General features: G+C 41.0%; 1 protein-coding gene across 17 annotated transcripts in view; it reads right to left on the bottom strand.

Moving 5' to 3' along the window:
- Positions 1-26685, bottom strand: part of SLX4IP (SLX4 interacting protein) — a 262836-nt gene that overhangs the window by 46805 nt on the left and 189346 nt on the right. For 12 of the 17 annotated variants that reach the window (XM_089307313.1, XM_089307320.1, XM_089307319.1 and 9 more), the window contains 2 exons: positions 22654-22743; positions 18500-18620 (listed from right to left, as the gene is read on the bottom strand). In XM_089307313.1, the coding sequence (XP_089163439.1) occupies positions 18500-18620; positions 22654-22743 (211 nt within the window). The remainder of the gene's footprint in view (positions 1-18499; positions 18621-22653; positions 22744-26685) is intronic. The other 5 variants (XR_016215932.1, XM_089307317.1, XM_089307326.1 and 2 more) reach the window with 1 other exon arrangement.

Genomic DNA, 26685 nt, shown 5'->3' with positions numbered 1-26685 from the left:
TTGTAAGGAAATCATATTTTTGGTGTTCCCTTTCAGGACCTGTAACTTATATTTTCTTTAGCAGCAACTTACATTTGTGGGCATATACATATCTATATATTTACTAAATGCACAGAGAAACTCTCTCTCACACACCTTTCCTTGCATATATATCCATCTAGACCCCAGAACTGCAACTTGATCTTGGCCTAAAACTTAAAACCAGTATCTTTTCCAGACATTCATGTCTATGTTTGAGATTATGTGAAGTTCATTTGTTTTTTGCTTAAGGTGGACATAGATAATTTTCTCCAAATATTTAATAAAATAAACTAGATATGTTTCCCATTAGGTTGATCAAACAGTTAAAATAAATTAGAATTTGGCATCTGTTAGGTGCTAAGTAATGACAACACCACGGTAAACCAATGAATATAAAATAAGCTACACTATTAATGGTACCTGAAAATTATTAAATATTACCTCACTCAACTTCCTGCTTCACAAATCTACATCTCACTCAGAAGAATATGGCAAATGCAGGTAGGGCCAGTATAAATATCTACATTTATACCTCTGCCCAGATCACAGAAGTTACTGTAGTGAATATAAAGTTATTTTGCTTACAAACAATTGAAGTGGTTAACTGAAAGTATTTAGTAAAAAATATTTAGGAAAAATAATTCCAGATTCTCTACTTTTATTCTAAATGATTAGACTAATTAGGGTGCCATGTAAGAAAACAGAAAGCAAATCTCTCTGGGTTTCAGTCATCATTTGGGTTGGAGTTCCTCAAAATTCCAAAGATATTTTTAGTTAGCAAATCTCAGCCCCAAAGTGTAAACCACAGTGTACTTTCCTAATACCGGGGCCTCTTTGCTGGGCCTTTATATCTTTCAGAATCACACGGTTCTTACTGATATCTTTTAAATTACCATGTATTTCTCTTCCAAGCTTTCCTATAAGGGTTAATAATAGTTACATGAATTATGTGAATTTTGGGTACTAAGAATTCATGATGGGAGGTCCTTGCCGGGGTTGGGTGGGGAATAAAGGGGACAGACAAGCTGGTAAATGCTACAGGCAAATTCCCAGATGTTGGAAAGCTAGTGCTACAGGTATAATGGACATGAACTCCCATGGAAGAAACAGTATGTGCCAGGGTAAACATTCCCGCTAAATCCTGCCATGCTACATATTAAAAGGTGATGTGCTGGTCCTATGAGAAAAGACCCCGGCTTTATGAGGGTGGTAGGAAGAACTCTCCTTGTTAGTTATCTGCCAAACACTGGAGGCACCATGCCTTGCGAGACGTCGGCCAGCACGTGTCAAGGGAAAGTTTCTTCTACTAGGGACCTCCCTATCTCCACATGTCCCTCACCCCTCACCCCGACATATACACACACATCTGCTGTTGGCAGCTAAACCAGTCAGGCGACGTCAAGCCAGTGCCCTGGGGTACTGTGTTCCCAACGTGCTGGGATAAACCACGCCTTTCACCTGTGGAGGGCTGCTCTCAGCTGGGTCAAACTGGAGAACCACCGGCCTCCCAGCAGCTGTTGCCATGAGAAATATCGTGACACAACAGATCACCATAAGAAAGGTTTTAATCTCACCTCCCCATCAATATAAGGGTGAGTAGCTTGCTCTCCCCCTTCCCAGCAGGACAGGAGTGCCAACCAGTTATACCTGATCCCCAGATGGGATTTTCTTTAGAATACCTAGTAATAAATCATCAGTCTTCATGGAGCTGGCAAAGGGCAGGGCTCCTGGCCAACTGGGACAACTCCTCCAAATGTCTTACAAATCAGAAGTTGATGACAAATATCTTTCTAGAATCCAAGAGTCTGGGGGGATTTGGTAGAGTAATGCTGTGGACTTTCCAGTTCCAATAGATACAGAATTTTAGGTACAAAAAACCCAGCTGCACATCTGAACAAGCCAAAGCAGACTCAAAAGTAGCAGTGGAGGTGCAGCACCATACACACTTCAACAGAACTGTCACTGTGGTTTGAAACTAAAGACATATTTTGTTTTATGGGAGAAAAACTGTTGTTTTCCTGATGTGCAGGAGGGTGGGTTCAGGGGTAAGGGAGCTGGTGGGATCACAGTGGATGGAATCCCCCTAACAACAATATTGAAAAAGTCCTCTGGGGCTAGTACTAAGCCTCTGCCTGCAGTGCCGGCATCCCATATGGAATCCAGTTCATGTCCCAGCTGTACCTCTTCCAATCCAGCTCTCTGCCTATGGGCTGCAAAAGCAGATGAAGATGGCCCAAGTGCTTGGGCCCCTACACCTGCACGGGAGACCCGGAAGAAGCTCCTGGCTCCTGGCTTTGGATCAGTCTACCTCCAGCCATTGCAACCATTTGGGGAGTGAACCAGCAGATGGAAGACCTCTCTCTTTCTCTCTCTCTCTCTGTGTTACTCTCTCCCTCTGTAACTCTACCTCTCAAACAAATAAGTAAAATCTTTTTTTTTTTTTTTTTAAGTCTTCTAGTGGATCTAGTTGAAGTCAACTACTTCCTCAATTGGTGAAAAGGATACTAAGCTCTCTTGGAGTTGTACTTCAGAGGAGATTTCTTTTTTTGTATTTTAATTTTTTAGAAAATTAAAAGGAGACAAAGGATTAGGTAGTGCAGCTCTGACAATGTCCATAGCAGGTGACTCTGAGAAGCAGTGACAATACTGTGAAGAGATTTTGCTTTCTTTCCATTTATTGCAATAAATGAGTAGAGAAGTCTCCTGAGTTTTTGAAATACCAAAGCCATCTTCTATCATCGTGTTTTAGCAAACTTTTGGTAAAATGTATAAAACTTCAGGTTTTTACAAATTGCCCATTCCTGGAAAAATAATCTTTGCTAAAATTATGGCGCATTCACCAAAGGGCTTCTAGGCACTTGCTTTCATTACTGCCTTTTTAAGCTTTTCATGTGTGGATGAAAGCCTATAAAATGTTTTGATTGAGTACATTATGGGAAGAAATGTAAATAATAACCAAAGTTATTGAAACACATGTGTAAAAAGGAAACACATGTTCCCACTGAACGCTGCCACAGACCCAGGGAAGCCTGTTCCTGTTTGCAAAGGCTGTGAAGAGAAGACACTGGTCTAAATGTAAAGAATATTTAACCGAACCAGAGATACTTGCAAACGGGCTATGTTGTTTCACTGTTTGTAAAATCACTCTGTCCTCCAGGTCTGCTTGGGAAAGGCAGAGACCTCCCCCCGGGGCTCCAGCACAGCCCCATTCCTACTGTGGGTGTGCTCAGTAGGAACAAAACGCTAACACTCCACTCTAATAGCTGACTCATGTACAAAGTGATCGTTAAAAATAGCATCATTTGACAAGGCCCTATGTTTATTCAGGGTTAATGGTTGTTGGATGTATAGAATTTCTTAATTGTTATAAAAGTGTAAGGAAAATGTCAACTGCAGGTAAGTATAGGGATGGCATTTCAGGGCAAGTTTTCACTGTCCTTTTTGGAAATGCCTGAAGGTTTATATGAAGGAAGGGCTGGGCTCAACAGGGAGAAAAAAAAAGTACTTCCAAAATTTATTTTAAATAGGAAAAGGCCCTGTTTTCAATGGGCTGGGAAAATAAATAGAAAACAAAACATCACATATACAAATTTGCACTCCTGGAGACACCGCGGGGAAGGGCGCACAATCCAGCCTGTGTCTGGAGGAGCGGGGAGAAAGCTTTCTTTGGCAGGTACCACGCACGCATCGGGCGCTGGGGAATGGAGCAGAACATTTCTCAGACAGAGGGAAGAATAGGAAGAACTTGCTTGTTTTGGCGATTCTCATCTTTTTCTTTGTCTCCTCTTGTTGTGTGAACACCCACTGGCTTCCTCACATGATGGTAATGGGCCCCACCACAAAATGCCGTGTGGGAGGTGGGCGCCCAGGAACAGACAGGAAGCCCTGGTAATGCAGCCTCGCACATTTGCACGAGATCCCCGGGCTTCCAGGGAAGGATGGGCAGAGGCCATTGCCCTTTGGCTGGATTTAAATGAAGATTTTAGAGGAGCCTTCGCTTAGAAGCACAGTCAGAAAGCAAGGCTCTGCAGACTGAAACCACAGTACCCAGGAAAATTTAATTTCTTTTCTGGCAGTTTCCAAAGGACTGGGTTTCTCAGATGTTAACTACAAGTAAAGGTTATACCAAATAGAATAATAGGTAGTAAAAGTTTTTTCTTTTTTAACTAATACTGCTGAATTAACAGGAAAATATAGTGAACCCCATTTAGACAACACACTGGGACAAGTGCTTGAAGCTGGAAGATACAGGTCTGTTTTAGGGTCTGTTTTTCCATCTTGTGATCAGAGTAGGAAATAAAATCTCAAACAAAGATACCCACAGGGTAGGTTAAGCAGAACAGTACTCCTGGTTCAAGGCAGCTGTGTTTTCATTATTAGAGAAAAATTTTCATAGAGGAACACAAACATTCTCCTTCCTAGGGATACTGAAGCAGTGAGGAGAAGCCAGACACCAGGCAGTCCTGTTTCCACGCTGCCTCGGCCACTTACTAGCTACGTGACCTTTAGGCAAGTTACTTCAGCTCCAAGTCTGGTTCCTGTCTTCAGAACAAAGATTAAGAATGTGGGCTGCAAAGCTCTGTCTCCAAGGATCTGCTATGGGTTGTGGAAGACCTTACCCGGCGCTGGAACTGGGTGGGTTGATGCCAACTAACAGGTATTTGGTACTAAAGGTTGCTTGGGATGGAGTGGAGCTGCAGGGAGAGTGTTTTCCACTGCTAGGGGTGCAGCCTAATCTTACAATGGGGTTGGATGTGGTTTTTGACTTTCTAAAAACTAAATGAGAAAAGCTACTTAATAATTAGTATGTCACCGATCACTTTGCCTCTGCCTTTTGCTGGAGGGTAGAGATGTGGCTACAGAAGCATGCTGCAAAGTCCTGGCAAAGAAACGTGGGACTGGTGGGCAGCAACAGCTTCTTTCTTTTTCCCAACACTTCCTATGCTCCTTCTGAATGACAGGCTCTGCCATGCGTGCCCAACAGGATAACCCTCCCACCCTTAATGAGACTACAGTCCATCTGGAAGGTGGCAAAGCCAATGGATCAAGTACCACACTGGAGAGCATGAACCAGGTACTCGGGGATAGCAGAGGAAGCTCCCTGACACAAGATACACAGAATCAGATAGTACTGCTCAGAGGAAGTCACACCTGGCCATAGGTGTGCAAGATGAGGAGCAGTTCCCCCACTGGAGCGGAAGCAGCATGTGCAAAGGCCCAGAGGCAAGAGACCATCACATTCTGGAGACTGTAAATAAGTAAGGGGAGACTGACAAGCTAATAAATGACACAGGCACTCTGGGTTTGCTGGCCAAAGTCAACTAGGAGCAATGATTCTCTTGTCCCTGGGGAAGAGGGTCTCCTCCTGAACTTAACACCCTACAGGACTAGACAGAGGGTGGCCAGTCTCCAGGCACGGGGTGGTTGGCTTGCCTAGCGTTCTCCTGAAAGCCAGGCTGCTTGGTGCCTGAAGCTGACACATCTGCCACCCCATCCTATAGGGTGACTTTTGTGTTTTCCCAATGACAAGGATGATCAGTGAGAGAACCGGGGTTCCTCTGCTGGAACACAGCTACAAGGTACCTCAACCTGTATCTGGTCAAGCAACCTTGCACAAAATGCCAAGGGAGCAGACTCTAGCTGGGGCAGGATGCCAGCCTGTGCCAAGGAATTCCCCTGAGTTCCTTGGAACCCTTTGTGAAAAGCTATGGGAACCAATCTGGGGAGCACACTGCTACAAAGGAGGTTCCTGTGAGAATGCAACCCTGAGAGAGTGAGAACTAGCTGTGGGAGGGTCAACAGCCCAATGAGGTATGGTATCTGTAAGACCACTGAAGTCCAAAAGTGGGTGGGTTACCTGATGACTGAGTGGCTAGAGGTGTGCAGTCAATTAAAACCCATTGTAGGACAAATCAGTTGCTTTGCTGGACAGTCATGAGCCAGTGGTAACCTTGGTGGGAGCCCTGTCAGATGGCTTGACCCATATACGCCTCTGGCTTATCTCTTAACTGATTATGTCCATAATTCCAAACAAGATAGAGAACATACCTAGGCCCTGCTGGAATTGTTTGTTACTGTGTCCCCCTAAATTTTACATGTTGAACCAGTAATTCCTAGAATCTCAGAATGTGACTGCATTGTGAGGATCAGGTCTTGAAATAGGTCATTAAGTTAAAATGAAATCATTAGGGTGGGCCCTAACCCAGTATGACTGATATTGTTATAAGAAGAAACACAGATATGTATGGAGGGAAAACCGTGTGAAGACACAGCCATCTAAAAGCTGACGAGAGGAGCCTCAGAAGAAACCAACCCCAGGGCAGGCGTCATGGCACGACAGATCAACCCACTGCTTGGGACGCACATATCTCCTATCAGAGTGTGAGTTTAAGTCTTGGCTCCTCTGCTTCTGATCCAGTTTCCTGCTAATGCACCTTGAGAAGGCAGCAGAGGATAGCCCAAGTTCTTGGGTCCCTGCCCCCAAGTGCAAGAGCAGCATGGAATTCCTGGCTCTTGACTTTAGTCTGGCCCAGCCCTGGCTGTAGTGGCCATTTGGTGAGTGAAGCAGGGCATGGAAGATCTTTGGCTCTCATTCATTCTTGCACTGTTACTTTGCCTTTCAAACATATAAATAAATCATAAGGTAAGAAAACAGAGAAAAGAGGTGAAGAGAAAAAAAGAGAAAAGGACAAGACCAACCAATCAACCCTGTGGATATCTTGGTCTCAGACTTCTAGTCTCCAGACTGTGAATAGATAAATTTCCATTGGTTAAGTCTCTAAGTCTGTGGTGATTATGGCAGCTCCAGCAAATCAATAGTGCAATAGAAAAAAAAAAAATCTTCTTCTGAGGACCTGCAACTGTTCACTAGGATGTCTATGTAATTAGAAAAAGGAAATCCTAAAACTTGTGCGGGTTATTAAAAATGGACCATGGGATCATTCATAGGGTTCACGATTGCCATTGTGTTTTGCCTGAGGGTGATAAATAGAAATCTCACTTAGGGGCCGGCATTGTGGCATAGAAGGTTAGGCCTCTATCTGCATCCCATATGGGTGCTGGTCTGAGATCTGGCTGCTCTACTTTTGATCCAACTCCAAAAGAACAGCAGATCACCTAAGTCTTTGGGCCCCTGTACCCACATGGAAGACTTCAAAAAAGCTCCAGGCTCTTGGCTTTGGCCTGGCCAATCCCGGGCCATTGTGGCCATTTGGGGAATAAACCAGTGGACGGAAGATCTCTCTGTCTCTCCCTCTCTCCATAACTCTGCTTTTCAAATAAGTAAAAAAATATATCTTCAAAAAAATCTGACTTGAATTCATCTCACAAAGGCATAGCAGGTCTTTGAAAATCTCCTGTAGTTGTCTTTTGCATTGCTGAGTGTATAATTGGGAAAGATTTAGTCTGCAATGGATAGAATCCAAACTTGGACTTCCATATCATGGAGTTAATGATATTAAGGTCATGAAGGACCAGATGTAAGTCTCTAAACTTCCTCTCCCCATCAAAACTGTGAACCAGAGCACTATTAATCCCTATGGAATAAAAGAGATATGCTACCATGAAAAACTTGGAATATCTATGAGTACTTTTCAAATAGTCTTATTTAATATGCATCTTTGGTCTAAGTAGAAGACGGATATGGATCTTGGACAGTGATAGTAGATTAACGTAAGTTTAAACAGTCAGTATTCTTCCAGAGCTGGTCTCTCAACTCAACACAACGTAGCCTCAGGACTACAAAGCTGGCAAAATCTGTTGCTTTTTTCTTTCCCAGAGAGCAGTAAACATAGAAACAGATTCCTATATACCAGGAGATGGCCCTATAGCTTCACTATTTTTGCCTCATCGCTCAGTTAATCAGTTAATATTCTGCTTCAGTGACACCATTCAGTCCACAGGCTCCTTCATTCTCTCACTGTCTTGTAGGTTACTGTTCTGGTCTACTACACTGAAGGCAGTATGAAAAAGACTGATAGGGCAGCAGGTGGCATGCAGTTTAGATGTCATGTTAAGACACAGGCATATCAGGCTTATCCAAAAGGAAAGTTGTTTTTATACCTTGTTCTCCTTCTACAAAATAAGCACAGACTTCAACAAGTATGTTAGTGTGTTTCTCTGACACTATATGAGCAAACCAGGAGGGTGGGACTTGAATGGCTGGTTGACCAGGAGATAAAAACTTGGGCTTGGTCAACTGATGGTTCTTGTCCAGTAGGATGCTATCACAGGGAGATGGGTCAGTGGTAGTGGTGCATTTTATCAGGCCTCCTCTTTTATCACACAAGAGGCAATGATTTATCGTAATTAAAATGGTCCCTTATTTTGGATTTGGATGTGCCATACTTCTTCCAGCCACATGATCCTTGGACTCTGTGAAGGCCTCATTCACCATCACCATCACAGTGCTTCTCACAAAGAAACTCATTTTTCAGGGGACAAAGTAAGGCAGTGCACTCATAAAATTCAGTGGTCTTAATTAAGCAAGACTTGAATGCAGCTGGCCTTCCAAATGGTGAAAAAGTCTATTAAAAATTCAATTAGGATACAAACTGTGAGGCAGACCTTGTGGAACTGGGTAAGTTCCTCAAAAAATACAATATGTGCTCTGACCAGCAGCACAATATGTGTCCCCTTGGCCAGGGACATGGTTCCTGGAAGCAGAGAGTGGAAGAGGGAGATAACCAACTAAGCAAAGGTTTGCTTTCCACCCCCATTAGTGCTTCTCAAGTCAAAGGAAACCTATAACCTAGAAGAAAACAAGTTATTGGGTACAAATTTCTAAATGCCATGTAACTATTTCAGACTCTTCATGCCATTAGACACAAAGACAAAAAAAGGAGATGAACTGTTGGCTCATGAAGACTTCCAGGGGCACAAGGATAAGTGGACAAAACACAAGGGATGCAATGGGTTCTAACTAATGGAGCATATCTAGTGCTAAGAGTTAATGAAACAGTGGCTGCCCCACCAAGACAGGACCACTGACAGCTCAAATCTCTCAAGAATGAAGGTAATTGATCCCGTTATTGATGAAGAACACAGGGAATACAAAGTAAATATTATAGGCAGGAAGATTTAAGCACTAACTACTTGGTGGTTCAAAAGTTAGGCTGCTATCTACCTTGCTATACTATGTATATATTTATATACATTAACTACATTTCAGTTTGTTCCTTTTTATTTTACTCTTCTAAAATTTTTATGTATTTGAGACAGAGACAGAAAGAGGAAGATAGAGCCTCCATCTGCTTGTTCATTCCTCAAATGCCTATAGCCGTTGGGATTGGGCTGGGTTGAAGCTGGGAGCCAGAAACTTACTTCAGGTCTCCCACATGGGTGGCAGGGACCCAGTGACCTGAGACATCACCGGCTGCCTTCCAGGATGTGCATTAGCAGGAAGCTGGAATTACAAGCAGAGCTGGGACTCAAACCCAGGGACTCAGATCTGGAATGTAGTCATCTGAAGCGGTGACTTAACTGCTAGGCCAAACACCTGACCCATCCTTATATTTTATTTAAGGTATGTTGGCAACAGTTAACGTTATTATTTAGTTGACAAGTTAGCAAATATGTGAATTAACTACAGGGAGATCCTTGACCTGGAGCTAGGACATTGAGACTCTGGGTTACCCCTTTGAGAGGAGAAGGTGAGCACATAACCCTTGAACTTGGGAAAGCGGTATTGTTAAGCAATAGCTTGTGGTTACTGTTTGGAAGTTTATTTACTAAAGAAATCAAGAGAAAAATTTTAGTGGACATTTGTAAACTGTGTCCATTCACTCCAAAGTCTTGACTATCCTTGTATGTTTTGGTAACTTTTCCACATTTTAGAAATCTCGCATTGCCTAGGTAAAAATCAAACATTTTGCATCTTTGACTCATTTCCAACAGCCATGAGATGTAGTCTGCCTTGCAGTGGACTCAGAAGGGGCCTGAGTCTGTGGTCACACACCAGGCAGCTAGTACCTGCAGGAAGCAGAGGCCTGAGAAGATAGGCAAGGCTTCTAGTAGTTGGTCATGAGCATTACACACAGCAGCCGACCTGATGCATGCACTAAAGCTTCCTTCCTGCCGTGGCTGAGGCTGTCCTGTCTGTGTAGCTTCAGAATGGGACTCTCAGAACCTTCCAGAGATCTTATGAGCTAGTTAATGTCTTTGATGAGCTTCCTCTCTGCTATAAAGTGAGACCATGTTGGCCAGTCTCAAGCAGAGATGACACTGCATATAGCATATTAGGCAAGCAAGATTCCAGACCATCCTGGGTTTCAAGCTGGGAGCAATCACATTTTTGTTTTCCAAAGGCCACTTCAGGAGCAGAGGTGTGGCTGACCTGGAAGGGAAATCAGAAGACTCTGGCAATAATTCAAGAGCTGATTAAGAAAAGAGTTGGCCAAGGGAGTAACAACAGGAAAAAGAGAAAAAACTAAGAAGAAAAAGGAAAACACCCAAACTGTAATATTCAGGTTAGTCAGTGAACACATAAAACTATGACAGTTCCTTTTGTGATTTTTGGCCAACCAGTCAGGTCAAAATTAAAAACATCAATAACACCTAGTATTGGCAAAGCTGAGAGGGAAACTATTAATTAGGTAGAATTGATGGGAACTGACAGTTAAGTCTAAAAACTTTTGTATATCAGATACTTGTGTTGAATCCATAAACTTTTCAGTTGACTTGTGGAAAGAATAAGGAAGTAGGTATTTGGTACAGCAGTGAAGTCACCACTTGAGACACTTGCATCCCATATGGAACAAAGGGCCTGATTGGAGTTTGAACTCTTCCGCTTCTGATGCAGCTTCCCACTGATGTGTATCTTGGGAGGCAGCAGGGTGATAGCTCATGTACTTCAGTCCCTGCCACTCACATGAGAGACCCAGATGGAGTTCTGGGCTCTTGGCTTTGGCCTGGCCCAGCACTGCCTTTTCTGGGCATTTCATGAGTGAACCAATGGATGGAATATGTCTTTCTTTTCTTTTAAACTTTTGAAACAAAGATTTATTTATTTGAAAGTCAGTATGACAGAGAGACACAGAGAAAGATCTATCTGCTCCCTAAATGCCTGCAATAGCAGGGGCTTGGCCAGGCTGAAGTCAGGAGCAGGAACTCCATCCGGGTCTCCCACATGGGTGGCAGGAGCCCAATTACTTGGCTGTCATGCTGATAAACCCAGGTACATTACTAGAAACCTGAGTTTTCTGACTACAATGGAATGAAGCTGGAAATTAACAACCCAAGACTCTCTAGAAAATATGCAAAGACATGGAGACTGAACAACATGCTCCTGAATGATAGTGGATCATAGAAGAAATCAAATAATTCCAGGAAACAAATAAAGATGACAATAAAATATATAAAAACTTATGGGATACAGCAAAAGCAGTGTTAAGAGGGAAGTTTATAGCAATTAGTGCCTACCTCAAGAAATTGCAAAGTCATCAAGTAAATGAGCTATCAATGCAATTCAAGGGCCTAGAAAAACAACAAACCAAACCCCAAATTAGGAGGAGGAAAGAAATAATTAAAATGAGAAGAAAGAAACAATATAAAAACAAAAAAAACCCACAAAAGATCAGTGAAATGAAGAGCTATTTTGAAAAAAATAAACAAAAATGATACATCATTGGCTCAACTAACCAAAAAGAAAAAACAAACTGCAAAAAGCAAAAAAAAAAAAAAAAAAAAAGAGGAAGATGAGCAAAATTAAAAAAATTGGAAATGAAAAGGAGAAATAACAACAGATACAACAGAAATAAAAAGAATCATCAGGAATTACCACAAACAGCTATATGCCAACAAATTGGAAAATTTAGAAGAAATGGAGAGATTCCTGGATACACATAATCTACCCAAATTGAGGCACAAAGACATTGAAACCCTAAACAGACCAGGAGCCAAGACAGATTGAATCAGTAATAAAGAGCCTTTCAACAAAGAAAAGCCCAGGACTGGATGGCTTTACTGCTGAATTCTATCAGACTTTTAAAGAAGAAATAATTATAATTCTTCTGAAACTATTCAAAACAATTGAAAAGGAGGGAATTCTCCTAAACTTCTTCTATGAGGCCAGCATCACCATAATTGCAAAACCAGAAAAAGATATAATGAAGATAAAAAACTACAGACCAGTATTAGTGATGAACATAGATGCAAAAATCCTCAACAAAATACTAGTTAATTGAATTCAACAACATATCAAAAAGATCATTCACCTGGACCAAGTGGGATTTATACTTGGTACACAGGCTCAACATACACAAATCAACCAATGTGATATATCACATCAACAAACTGAAGAATAAAAACTATACAATTATCTCAATAGATGCAGAGAAAGAATCTGATAAACTACAACATCCTTTCATGATAAAAACTTTAAGCAAGTTGGGTATAGAAGGAACACTGCTCAACAGAATCAAGGCAATAAACAATAAACCCACAGCCAACATCACACTGAATGGGGAAAAATGAGAAGCATTTTCACTAATATGGAACCAGACAAAGGGGCCCACTTACACCGCTGCTATTCAATATAGTTCTGGAAGTTTTAGCCAGCCAGAGCCATTAGGCAAGAAAAAGAAATCAAAGGGATACAAACTGGAGAGGAGGAATTCAAATTATATCTGTTTGTATATGACATGATTTTATATATAGTGGAACCAAGTGAGTCTACTAAGAGACTACTGGAATTCATAAGAGAGTTTGGTAAAGTTGCAGGATATAAAATCAACACACAAAAATCAATAGCCTTGGTATACATAGACAATGCCATGGCTGAAAAAGAACTTGTAAGATCAGTCCCATTCACAATAGTTACCAAAAAACTTAAATACCTTGGAATAAATTTAACCAAGGAGGTGACAAATCTCTAGAATGAAAACTATAAAACATTAAAGAAAGAAACACACATTCACACAAAACGGGAAAATCTTCCATGTTCATGGATTGGAAGAATTAATATCAAAATGTCCATACTACTGAAAGCAATTTACAGATTCAATGAAATCTCAATTAAAATACCAATGACATACTTCTCAAATCTAGAAAAAATGATGCTAAAATTCATATGGAAAACACCAGGCCCCGGATAGCTAAAGCAATTTTAAACAACAAAAACAAAGCCAGAGTTATTACAATACCAGATTTTAAGACATACTACAGGGCAGTTATAATCAAAACAACCTGGTACTGGCACAAAAATGGGCATGTAAACCAATGGAACAAAATAGAATCTTCAGAAATCAAACAATGCATCTACAACCAACTTTGACAAAGGAGCTAAAATCAGTTCTTGGAGAAAGGACAGTCTCTTCAACAAATGGTGCTGGGAAAATTGGATCTCCCCATGTGGAAGTATGAAACAAGACCCCTACTTTACACCTTATATAAAATTGAACTCAAGGGGCCAGTGCTGTGGCATAGCAGGTTAAGCCACCACTCACAGTGCTGGCATCCCATATGGGCGCTGCTTCGAGTCCTGGCTGCTCCACTTCTGATCCAGCTCTCTACTATGGCCTGGGAAAGCAGTAGAAGATGGCCCAAGTCGTTGGGCCCCTGCACCCATGTGGAAGACCCAGAAGAAGTTCCTGGCTCTTGGCTTCAGATCAATGCAGCTCCAGCCATTGTGGCCAATTGGGGAGTGAACCAGAGAATGGAAGAACGCCCCCCCCCCCCATCTCCTCTCCTCTCTGTGTAACTCTTTCATATAAATTAATAAATATTTTAAAAAATTCAACTCAATTTACTAGAGGAGAATATTGGGGAAACTCATAAGACATTGGCATAAGCAAAGACTTCTTGGAAAAGACTCCAGAGGCACAGGATATCAAAGTCAAAATAGACAAATGGAATTGCATCAAGCTAAGAAGCTTCTGCACTGCAAAGTAAACACTTGACAAAGAAAGAGGCAACTGACAGAATGGGAGAAAATATTTGCAAACTATACAATTGATAAAGGATTAATATCCAGAATCTATAAAGAGCTCAAGAAACTCAGCAACAACAAAACAACTCAGTTAAGAAATAGCAAAAGGATTTGAACAGGCATTTTTCAAAAGAGAAAATTCAAATGGCCAATAGACACATGAAAAAATGCCATTAGTGAAATGCAAATCAAAACCCAATGAGGTTTTTAACTCACCCCAGTTAGAATGGCTTTCATGCAGAAATCAACAAACACTAAAGGCTGAGGAGGATGTGGGGAAAAAGGTCCCCTAATTCATTGTTGGTGGAAATGTAAACTAGTGCAGCCATTGTGGATGCCATTATGGAGATTCCTCAGAGATCTGAAAATAGATCTACCATATGATCCAGCCATCCCACTCCTGGGAATTTACCAAGTGAAATGAAATCAGCATATGAAAGAGTTACCTGTACCCTATGTTCATTGCAGCCCAGTTCACAATAGCTAAGCTTTGGAATCAATCCAGATGTCCATTAACAGATGACTGAATTAAGAAAATGTGGTATATATACACTATGGAATGTTATTCAGCTATTAAAAAAAAAAAAAGAAATCCTGTCTTTCACCAAAAAAAAAAAAAAAGGATGCAACTAAAAATCATTATACTTACTGAAATAAGCCAGTTCCAAAAAGACAGATACCATATGTTTTCCCTGTTCTGCAACTAATAGAGTAGAAAAAATGTAATGTATATAAGCAAAATTGACATTTTGAGATTTGATTATTATTTACAGTCCTTGTCTCTACTTTTGTGGAACAGTTTTTTCCCTTACTTTTTGTTGAATTCTTTACTTAGAGGAGGGCTAATCCTGAGATTATAAAATAAAATAGGTCACTGAAAAAATTAAAAGAGTGGAAGAAGGAGGTTTGGAGTATAGGTGGGAGGGAGGGAAGAATGGGAAGTATTACTATGCCTCAAATCTGTAATATATAAAATCCATGAAATTTGTTCACCTTATATAAATTTTTAAAAAGTTAATTAAAAAAGGACAATGACAAACAGAAAAATCATCTATATCATATATGATATTGATATACTTTAAGAACTCTTACAAACTAAAAAAAGAGCATTGAGCTAGAAACATTATAAAGAATTTGAAGTATGTATATTATTAGGGTATTCAAGGTAAAAATATTATATGCAATCTAAATAAATCCCACCAATAAGTTAAGACTACATGAATTTAATGACATAGTATGCAGAACAGCAATGTGAATCTCAAACAGTCAAAAAAATCTTGAAAAATACCAAAACAATTTAGAAAGGCTCATACTTTTGATTTCAAAACTTACTGCAAAGCTATGGTAATCCAAACAGTGTACTGCTGGTATAAAGTCAGATACACAGTGAAATAGAGTGAAATAGAAAGGTCTCAGAAATAAATCATCACATATATGTTTACATGATTCCTGATAAGAGTGTCGAGACCCTTTAGTGTAGGAAAGGACAGTCTTTTCAGTAAATAATGCTAGGACTACCGGACATCCATGTGCAAAGTATAATAAAGGTGGACTTCTGTCTTAAACCATATTCAAAAATTAACTCAAAATGCATTAACTATCTAAATGTAAGAGCTAACTCTATACAATTCTAAAAAACAGGGGGAAAGATTCATGGCATTGGATGTAGCAATGATTTCTTCTATATGACATGAAAAGCACAGACCACCAAAGATAAGTTGGCTACATTTGAGCTAACTGCTGTGCATTAGAAGACACTATTATGAGAATGAAAACACAACACAGAACAAACAGATTTTCAAGTCACGCACCTGAAAAAGGGTTAATATGCAAAACATACAATGAACTAAAACAATTTTAAAAACATAAAAACAGGGGTCGGCACTGTGGCGTAGCAGGTAAAGCTGCTGGCTGCAGTGCTGGCATCCCATATAGGCGCGGGTTCAAGTCTCAGCTGCTCCACTTCTGATCCAGCTCTCTGCTATGGCCTGGGAAAGCAATGGAAGATGGCCCAAGTCCTTGGGCCCCGGCACCCACATGGACGACCCAGAAGCAGCTCCTGGCTCCTTGCTTTGGATTGGCGCAGCTCCAGCCATTGCGGCCAATTGGGCAGTGAACCAGCAGATGGAAGACCTCTCTCCCTCTCTCTCCCCCTGCCTCTTCTCTCTTTGTAACTCTTTCAAATAAATAAATAACTCTTTAAAAAAACCATAAAAACAAACAATTCATTAAAAGATGGACAAAGGACATAAAAAAGACATTTCTTCAAAAAACATACTGATGGCCAACAAACACATGAAAAGATGGTCAATATCACTAGGAAATGCCAATGAAAACCACAATAAGAAATTAGCTCACATCCATCAGAATGGCTATAATCAAAGTACCAGAAAATACATGCTGGCAAAAGTGTAGAGAAGCCAGAAAACTTATGAATTGCTAGTGGTGTAAAACATAATTCACTGTGGAAAACACTATAGCAGTTCCTCAAAAAAATGAATCAGAATTACTACATGATCCACCAACGCTACTTCTAGGTTTATATCCAAAAGTATTGAAAGCAAAGATTTAAACAAAGAGTTTTACAGCAGCATTATTTACAATAGCCAAAAACAATAACAACCCAAATGACCATCAATAGATGAATGGATAAACAAAATGTGGTATCTAATGGAATATTATTCAGCCTTAAGAAGGTCTAATAGTCTGATGCGTACTATAGACTATGGGTAAACTTTGAAAACATTATGCTAGGTGAATTAAGCCAAACACAAAAGAACAAATATTGTATGAATCCACTTACATGAGATACTTAGAGCAGTCAAATTCATAGTCAGAGAGTAGAATAGTGGTTACCAGGGGCTCAGAGAGGGGGGAATTGAAATTAGTAATCAGTAGGTACAGTTCAGTTTGGGAGGATGAAAAGGTTAAGGGGATGGACAGTGGTGATGAATGAACAGAAATCTGAATGTGCTTAATGCTACTAAAGGGTACTCTTGGACATGATTAAATAGTACATTTTATATTATCTCTATTTTTTTACAATAAAAAAGTTTCTGAAAATGGGGATGTATGTGAAAGGACTTTTTAATAATGCACCAGGTGTAAAACACAGTTCACCACAGTCACATATCCATTCACTGTAAGATCACTTTTCTGTTTAAAAACAACATTTTGTTCCCATGTAAGTCCACGAACGGCTCTGACTGCCATTTTGGACCCAGAACTATGTTGCCTGCTTGTGTGAAAGGGTGGGACGTGAAACATTCCGCTTCCTGCCCTCAGCAGTGAAGAGGACCCTGAAGGGTGGGTGGAGAACGGCTACCGAGCAGGCCCACTAGAGCCCCTAGCACTCTGGGACGCGGGTGCCGGCTCTTACTTTTCCTCTCGTAACAGAAAGCAAGACAAGCCAGGTCTGCGGGCGTACAAAGTGTGCACATTCCTATGGTTTTCCTCAAGATTTATATAATATTACGGAGACGAAACAGAAAACATCACCTAATACAACACTGTTCGGACTGAAAATTCCTTTTGTTCAGGCTTTCAGTTTGGGTAACAGTAATCTGCCTGCCTCACCTACACCAGGGTGAACACCGGATCCAGGATGCCATCGAAGGGGTGCATAGTGTTTTTCTTGAAGAGGTGTTGCACTGCTGTTGTCTGGTTCACAGCAGTCTAGCTACCAGCTTCTGAGAATTAACTGGGGTGACTGTGTGTGTACAACGAATAGTGCTATGAAAATTCCAAAAAATAGAAAACCCAACCTTGACAGAGTAGAAAGAATACCGAGCTGGGAGTCAGAAGAGTCAGGTCTGAGTTCAGGTTCTGCGATTCAGCACCTGACTTCGTTCAACATGTCACTAAAGCTGGCCCTGGGTTAAGTTCAGAGCAGGGGTCGTGGGAGGCGAAGATACTGAATGAACAGGATCATCTCCGTCCTTTAGAAGATGTTTTTTTGGGCAGCATATAATTCTGCAGACTCCCAGCATCTTCGCCTATACCTAAAAGCTGTCACCACACGTGTTACTAGAAAACAGGATGGATATCTCAGCCTTGCTGCCCTTCAAGTTTGGAGCCTGATCATTTTGTCTTGAGAGGAGGTTCCCTAGTACTGCTCCATCTCTCGCCAGTTAAGACAACTGAAACTGCTGTGGACATTATCCAATGTCCCACGGGGATAAGACTGACCTCATTTGAAAAACTTTGAATTAGGGTGACATACATGAAAACATTTTTTAAAAGTCTAAGGCACCAAATCAATTTAAGTCGGTATTAATATAAACCCACTTGTGAGACTACATGTCAAAAAAAAATTCTTTTAAAGAATTCAGTTTCCTTAGGAATGTTTTATTTGCTATTTTTATTTATTTTGCCTACCATTAAAAGCCCTTAGGGGCTTTCTAGTTAATTTTCTTTACTCAAACAAAGTATTTTCATTACAACATATTTTTTAAATGTATCACTATACTAACACGACAAGTCCAACACAACTGCCATCTCTACAAAGCAGAAATTTTATTTTCTGTGTCCATAATCAAAGTGCTCTGTGCCTACCTTTTAAGGACAAAGGATTGGATCTTGTGAATTCAGGACTTGATGGCTTGTGTTGTTTACGAACTTCCAAGTATTCCTTAACTCTTGAATCAATGGTTTCTTTTAACAGTAAACACACTTCCTAAAGCAAACACAAAAATTGGATATAACCTTCTGATTTAATGCAATGCAAAAAAATTAACACAGTACATATGAAAAAGTCAACACTGGACATTTCATTGTGTTTGCTTTTTAATTTAGCTATGAAGGCTGGAAGGAATGTGATGTGTGCTTTTGGATAACACCGCGGTTTTAAATTTGCTGCTGAGATTTATGGGAAGCCAGGATGCTGGCCCACTCTGCAAACTGGAAAATTCATTTCCTTTCTTGCTGCCTCAGTTTCACATCGTTGAAAAGATGACAGAAACACTTCAAGGTACAAATCAGGGTGATGAAGTGATAAAAATCAGCAAGGCGAAGAATGTTTCTGGGTAAATATCAATCACTTATTGTATTGTGACAAAAAAGAAAAGAAGCCAAGTAGAGTCCATGCTGGCTGGCAGCAAGGGCCTGGGGGAATGAACACCCCAGACACGCCCAGCTATACAAGGGGCTGCACACAAGGAAAGGGGCCAGGAGAAGGGGCCCATTGGTTCACTGTCCGTGCAGATGGTCTGGGGGCCCACGGACGGTCACAGCCCAACCACTGCTGTCAGGTGTGCAGACCCAGTGCTGCAAGATCTTCCAATATGTCCAAGAGGAGCTGGGAAAGGTGATTTTGATATATAAATTTCACATTTTTAACCTCAGTTTATTTTTTTTAATATTATTTATTTGAAAGGAGAAGTTAGAGAGGGAGAGAGACAGGGAGAGAGAGGTCTTCCAGATGCTGTTTCACTTCCCAAATGGCTACAATGGCCGGAGCTGGCCCAATCCAAAGCCGGGAACCATGAACTTCCTCTGGGTCTTCCACATGGGGGCAGGGGCTCAAGTGCTTGAGCCACCTTCCGCTGCCCTGCCAGGGGCATTAGCAGGGAGCTGTATCAGAAGTGGAACAGCCCAGACTTGAACTGGCACCCAAATAGAATGCTGGTGCCACAGACAGCGGCTTCACCCACTAAGCCACAGTGCTAGCCCTTCAACCTTAGTTTAATCTGGGGCTGGCATTGTGGTGTAGCAGGTAAAGCTGCCGCCTGGGAAGCCAGCATCCTACTTGGGAGCTGGTTCATGTCCCAGCTGCTCCGCTTCTGATCCAGCTCTCTGTTAGTGGCCTGGGAAAGGCAGTGGAAGATGGCCTAAGTATTAGGACCTCTGCCACCCATGTGGGAGACATGGATGAAACTCCTGGCTCTTGGCTTCGGCCTGGGCCAGCCCTGGCTGTTGCTGGCATCTGGGGAGTGAATCAGCAGATGGAAGATCTCTCTTTATGTTCCTCCCTCTCTCTCTGTTAGTTCTTTCAAATAAATAAATAAATCTTTTAAAAATATAAATTTCTTAATCTAAATACCATCATTTATTAGTTTCTGACCTCAGGTTTACAACTCTAGTGAAGCACAGTAGTGAGCCCTGAATTAAACAGAGGACTGGGCATCAGTGATCTGACTTTCTTCCCCACGCTTGCTGATGACACTGTGAATGTCCATTTGCTTTTGTTAAAGAGTGCACCATATTTATCTATTATTAATAAAAATAATCATCTTCTACTTCTATAAAGTAGATTAACCCTCATTAGACCACAGAAATGTAGTTTTAATTCAATTTAAACATGCCATATTACCAGCAAAATTCTGGAAATGTCAAGTTTTATATATTGGTTATTTATAAAAAGGAAAACAAAAATTTAAAAGCTCAACCACAGAATGGGAAGATACTCTGTGTAGTGTTCCCTGTACTACCAGGAAAATGTAATCTAATATAGGAAAGGGGGGGGATCATAACATAAATCTAATTTTCTTAATTTAAATGCAGAAACAATTGGTACGGACTGATAATCCCGGGTCGATTCCCAAAGACTCTGAAGCAGGCTCTCAGCTGCCCAGGTCACCTCAAACCTGTTTCACTGGTTTCTTGCTGATGCCATCGCAGGCTGATCTCTCGGAATCTTCCAGAATTAAAACAAGAAGAAGTTTTCAGCTGCTCTGAAGGGCAGTGATAGTGAAGCTTTTCTTTTAATGCAAATACCTGCACTTCTCAAACAGTATAGAAAACCCTCAACTGACTTCACAAATGTGAGTTTCTAGATAAAACACAAATACTAGTCTCCCTTTTCCTGCTTTCCACTTTGCAGCTCGAAGATGCAGTGCCTTGTGGAATACAGAGATATCCATTTACAGTCCATGTTTTGGCATTGTTCACCCAACAGAGAGGCAGGCTTGCCTCATACTGTTATTTTAACAATTAAAGAATTTCGCTTCACATGCAGGGTTCAATGATGACTGAGCTAGAAAATATGTGAAAGACATACATGGAAACAGGGGTTGTTAGAATTTGGCCATAAATGCCCTATAAGGCTAGAACTAAAAATAGTGTGTGACAAAAATAAAGCAAAGGCCCATACACACATGCTTTCTCCCTATAGTTTCTGGGGCTTTTCCTTTTGTGAATCAGGTTTGACGAACAAAAGGTAGACCAGGCGCAATGTGGCCGAGGTTCCCTGATAACTGACCACACCACGTGTAGTGAAGCAGTCTCTTCAGAACCAGAGAAATGCAAGAAAGTGCAACCTTCCAGTTACTCGTGGAGGGCTGACGAGAAAACAAGTTAAAATTAATGAGACAGACGGAGATGCAAGTGACACCTCTCAGCTAGTAGGGGTGTATGTGCACTCCCCCCAGTGGACAAATGAACAGTGTTAAGTTGGACTTTTTGGGTCAAACGCTACTCATGCTGGGCTCCAAGCAAACAAATATTTGCTTAATCCATGTAATTAGTTTCTTTCTCTAAAAATGAACTCAATAGACAGTCACTATCTAACATGACTGTTAAAATGCTATCAAATCGGCTGCTCGTGAAATCCCAATCACTGGATCATCTGAGGATTTAAAAAAAAAAAGGCACTGAGACACCACGCATGAGCGAGGGTACCATCTTTTCCTCAACTCGCCTTTCTCCTTTCTTAGACTCACGCACAAACGATCCCAGGACAACGCTACCGTCAGTGAACGTGCACGTTAAAGGAATGGCGTGAGGCAGGAGCAGCCAGTCGTCTGCTTTGCCGTGACAGGAATGCTCAGCTTGCTGGCACAACCCGCCTCTGGCAGCAGGTCCTGCGGTGCGTGTGCACCTTTGCTAAGTCACTCCCTGCTGCCCTGCAGTGGGTGCTAAGCAGAGTCACCCTGCTGCAGGTGGCACCCCTAAAACAATGGAGCTTCATGCTTTGGCTCGGGGGTGATTCACACATCCATAGCTTTATTTTAAAGACTAAATATCAACACAAAAGGCTTAAGGCCGAGATGGGAAAGCTGGGAGAGAAGAAAGGAAATTCTGGGCCTGGAATAGGAGGTTTGACAACACTGCTGTTCTAAGTCGAGTCAGAGGCCTTTTGGGTGAGGTCCCTTCAGGCGAATGTTAGTCACTTTGGGGAAATGCATGAACCGATTTGAATCATGGGGCATGCTAAAGCTTGGCACTGGGTAAAGGTGAGTGGCAGCAGGAGATGTAGGCTTGCTACAGAAAGGACCCCAGGTCTTCACCTGAACCTGGGCCTTCCATTTCTCAGGTATCTTTGCAAAATAATGACAGCATTCTAACAATAAGTACATTATATAAATATCATCTGATAATAATAACAGAACAATGGTGATACTACCTTCGGGTGGGTGGAGGGAGGGACAGCTGCTAGCGATTTCCAGAAGCTGCCTGAGAACAATGATCACGGGAAAGCTAGTGAGGTAGTGTTTGTTGGTTTTTTTGCCACTATGGCCAGTTTCTTCTCCATATATTACATATTAATATAGTTTATTTTTATAGTCATTCTGGAAATGCAATGTACGCATGGTCAGTTTCTAAAGTGGAAAGGAGTGTGTATCTGTGTCTGTCACTGGGAATACAGCTGTTGGTCAAGGATGACACACATCTGCGACTTTTCCCGCTAATGGAAATGAAAGCTGGGAAGAACTAAGTTTCTTGTCTCATTAGCAGCCACTTGCATTAAATAGTGAAAAGTTCTGTCGTACCTCCTTCTTCTGTTCGGAAAACCAGCTGGTATCTTTGTTTGGATCTTGCGGGGATATATGAAGATCCACCAGGACAGCAAAATTCCCGCACTGAAAGACAGAAATGGCAGAGTGAGTGTCGGTGCAGCTCACGCCCGGCAAACAATGAGAGAAAATCTCCCAAATTCCTATGTGGTTGCTCATGATGCAATGGCAGCAAAGTTCACTACTGCACAGAAACCTTACTATGGGACAGGGCTACAGGTCATAACTCTCTACTTTTCCTAAGTTTAAAGCCTGAAGTAGAAACACTAAGGAGACACGCAAGGTTCATCAAGACAGAACAAAACAAAAATGTGTATCTTGGTGCCACACCTTGAAAGGGGATGCCCAGACATCCCGGTGGCAGTTGGAGGATTATCAAACACCGAGGGAAGCTAAGTAGGTCAGTACTGAGTAGGCTCCAGAGAAGAATGATCCTGTGCCAGGGGAATTCTTTCCTCTAAGCAGGAAAAGAACAGATAGAAGCTATAGCACTTTTTTTAGACAGACAATAAGACTGGCTGGGACAGACATCTTGGAACAGAAATAAAGCCAGAAAGAATGAGAAAGCGTCAAGGAGAAGGTGGTAGATGCTCGGCGTTAGTTATCTAAGCTAAGGCTCCATTAGAACACGCAATAAAGGGCAGGCTCTGCTGCAGCAGTAAAGATGCTGCTTGGGACATTTGCGTCTCCTAGTGCAGTTTGCATACCAACTCTGCTTCTAACTCCCACCTCCTGTAATGCAAACCCTGGGAGGCAGCACGTGATGGCTCAAGTACTCGGGTCCCTGCCACCAACATGGGAGACGTAGATTAGTTTTGGGCTCCTGACTTCAGCCTTGGCCAGCTCTGGCTGTTGTAGGCATTTGGGTAAATTGGGGATCTCTCGCTCTCTTTCAAATAAAATAAATGTTTTTGAAAAAAAGCTATGAAGCAGAACAAAGCCCATCTCTGTTCTTATTCTACAGGTCAGCACTGTGCAACACTTTACAAAAAGTGGAAATATTCTATATTTGCTGTGTTCCATAACATGGCCATTAGCTGAATCTGGCAACTGAGTGCTTGAAGTGTGGCTACTTTGAGAATCTAAATTTTTAATTTAATTTAAATAGCCACATGTGGCTACTTATTTGGCAGCATAGCCATGGACCCTGTAAAACCTTGTAGCTTTATAAGTCCCCACACCTTATGAGTAATTTCTGATAGTCACAAGACACAGATAAACCAATCTGAGAAGGAACTGATGACCAAGCCCATAGGTTGAAGATGGTCTAAGGGATTGGAAGGTTCAGTTCACAGCCCACAGGAAGAGTCACTTTTGGGTTCCTCTGGTAGAAAAACTGCTTAAAAAATTCTGTGCTATAATTCAGAGGAAAAAAACGTAGTTTCAACAAATGGTGTTAGAACATCAGTTATTAATATGGAGAGAAAAGGAAACTTGACACATTGCAGACAATACACAGAATCTGTGATGGGGAAAAACAGGGGAAGCTGGGTGTGGTTCAGTAATTGGGAGAAATATGCTATATGAGAGTCTGATACTGAAGGAAGCCTGAGTGAGGGGTAAATGGGAACTCTGTATTACTACCTCACAAATTTTGCTTTGTAAACTAATAAAGAAAAAAAAAAAAAGGATTTGAGATGGACATAGACTCAAATACAAAACCCAAAACAACCTGCCTGACGTGTGGAGTAGGAAAAGATTTCTTAGGAGTCAGAAAGCACTCACTATGGAAGAAAAATAATAAAATTAGACACTGTCAAAATTCAAAATTCTGTTCATCATAAAACACCATGAATACATATGCCACAGAATGGGAAAAATGTATTCAAAGACATATATTTGACATAAAGGACTGGTATGCACAACATATAAAGAACTCCTACAAATGGATATTACAAAATAAATAACACAGGCTTAAATAAACAGGATAAATGAGTAGCCAAGAAGCACGTGAAAAAAAGTATTCATCATCATCAGTCAACAGGCAAAGGCAAATTAAAACCACTAAGAGATACAACTCAGCAGAATGATTAAAATGTCAAAGAATGACACACCACCACATGTTGGCAAAGACAAACTCACACACAGTGCTGACAGAAACGTAAAATGGTTTAACCACTTTGACAAACAGTTTGCCAGTTTCCTATAGTTAAACACAGTATTTATTTACAGATTGCACTAACAATTGCACCCAAGGTATTTACCTAAGAAATCTAAAGTATGTATGCACACAAAGATGCACATACAAATGGTTGTGTAAGTTTTATTCATAACAACTAATACCAAAGACAACTCAAAAGCCTACTGACAGGGGACTAACCAAATGTGGTATGTTAGGAAAACACAGCAATTCTAGTTTGGTCATGCAGTGGAATGCTACTCACCAACCTACTGGTACACGCAACATGCATGCATCTCAAGAATATTACATTGAGAAAAAGACGTCAGAAGAAAAGAAGACATAGTGGACAATTCCACTTAAGTGAAATTCTAAAAAGGTAAAACCAATGTACGGTGAAAGAAATCAGAACAGTGACTGCCCAGGGAGGCACTGGCTTAGAACCAGCACAAAGAAAATGCGTGGTGATGGGAATATTCTATTTCTTGATGTGGCGTCTTTGACATAGAGCTAAGATCAGTTCCTATTAGTGTATACAAATGGTAACATGAAAATATTTGTAATATTTTTATTGATTTGAAAGTTTGGGGGAGGGAAGGAAAGGGAGGGGGGAGAGAGGAAGAAGGAACGTGCACTCTCATTTGCTGATTTATACCCCAAATGCTGACAATGACTGGTGCTGGACCAAGCTGAAGCTGGAAACTAGAAACCCAATCCAGGTTGCCCATGAGTGGCAGGGACACAGCTGACTGAGCCATCACTTTCTACCTCTTAGGTTGTACATTAGCAGGAAGCTGGAATCAGGAATGGGACTATGACTTGAGCCTAGGCACCCTGATAAGGAATGTAGGTGTCTAACTCTCTAAGCCAAGTGCCCACCCCTAAATAATTTATAAATGGTGCAGATTATACATCCATATTCATTGACAAGTATTGTTGACGAGTGTGGCTTTTTTGTGGGAGACCAAAATGAAGTTTGCTGATATTCTCCCATGATGTCAAATAGTGCACCCTGACCCACTAAACAGCAGCTTAGTATGTTGCAACTAGCATTTCATTTTAATGAAAGAGAATACTACAATGCAATAAAAAATATTGATATGTCACAAGGTAAGGTCAAGATCTGCTTTGTGAAATGTAAGGATGTGGGTACTGGGTTATGATGGAAAACCTACTTCTTACTGTGGGTTGTGGTCAAAAGTATTTAAAAACCACACTCAAGTATACTATTATTTTTAAGTAAGTTTCTTCTCAACTGTTGACTATAGAGTCAACCTGTAAGGTGTATGCTGCCACCAGGTGGAGGCTGCATGCCACAACGACAAGGTACAAGCCAAGGGATATTAACCTTCTGTGTGCCATGGACCTCTTTAGTTGTGAAGCTGATAAAACTTGCTCAGAATGTTGTCAAATGCGTAAAAGACAACACATTCAAAAGAAAATTAACTAAACTGAAGTTTAGTTATCAAGTTGTAAAAAAAATAAGTCTATGATATAATAATAATGTATTTACTCATTTATTAAATCACTGGATCACGCCACATGGTGCTGGATCCCGAGACTATTATAAATCCAAAGCAGTGATGAGTATCAATGATATTTTCAGGTATCCGCAACAACTACAATGTGCAAAGAGCTGTAATTTCTAGTGGTGAACACTATTGCTAACACACATTTTCAACCCTACATTCATAAAAGGGATTTTCTCTGCAATTTTCTCATATCAGTTATGACTTGGCAAAAATAAAGGTTTAAATTTTGTTTAACCATCCAAGTTCAACAATCCACTGAACTTTATAATAGGCCCATTGAAGTTCAGGAATTCTAGAATAAAATCCCTTCCAAACCAATGGTAGGTACCTCATGCTCTTTTTCTGGGGATTCCTATT

This window comes from Oryctolagus cuniculus, chromosome 11 (genome assembly GCF_051225735.1).
Source record: "Oryctolagus cuniculus isolate XC-2025 breed Fujian yellow rabbit chromosome 11, ASM5122573v1, whole genome shotgun sequence".
NCBI classification, from domain to species: Eukaryota; Metazoa; Chordata; class Mammalia; order Lagomorpha; family Leporidae; genus Oryctolagus; species Oryctolagus cuniculus.
Note: the sequence above shows the minus strand (reverse complement) of the source record. Positions and strands in the feature narration are given on the sequence as shown.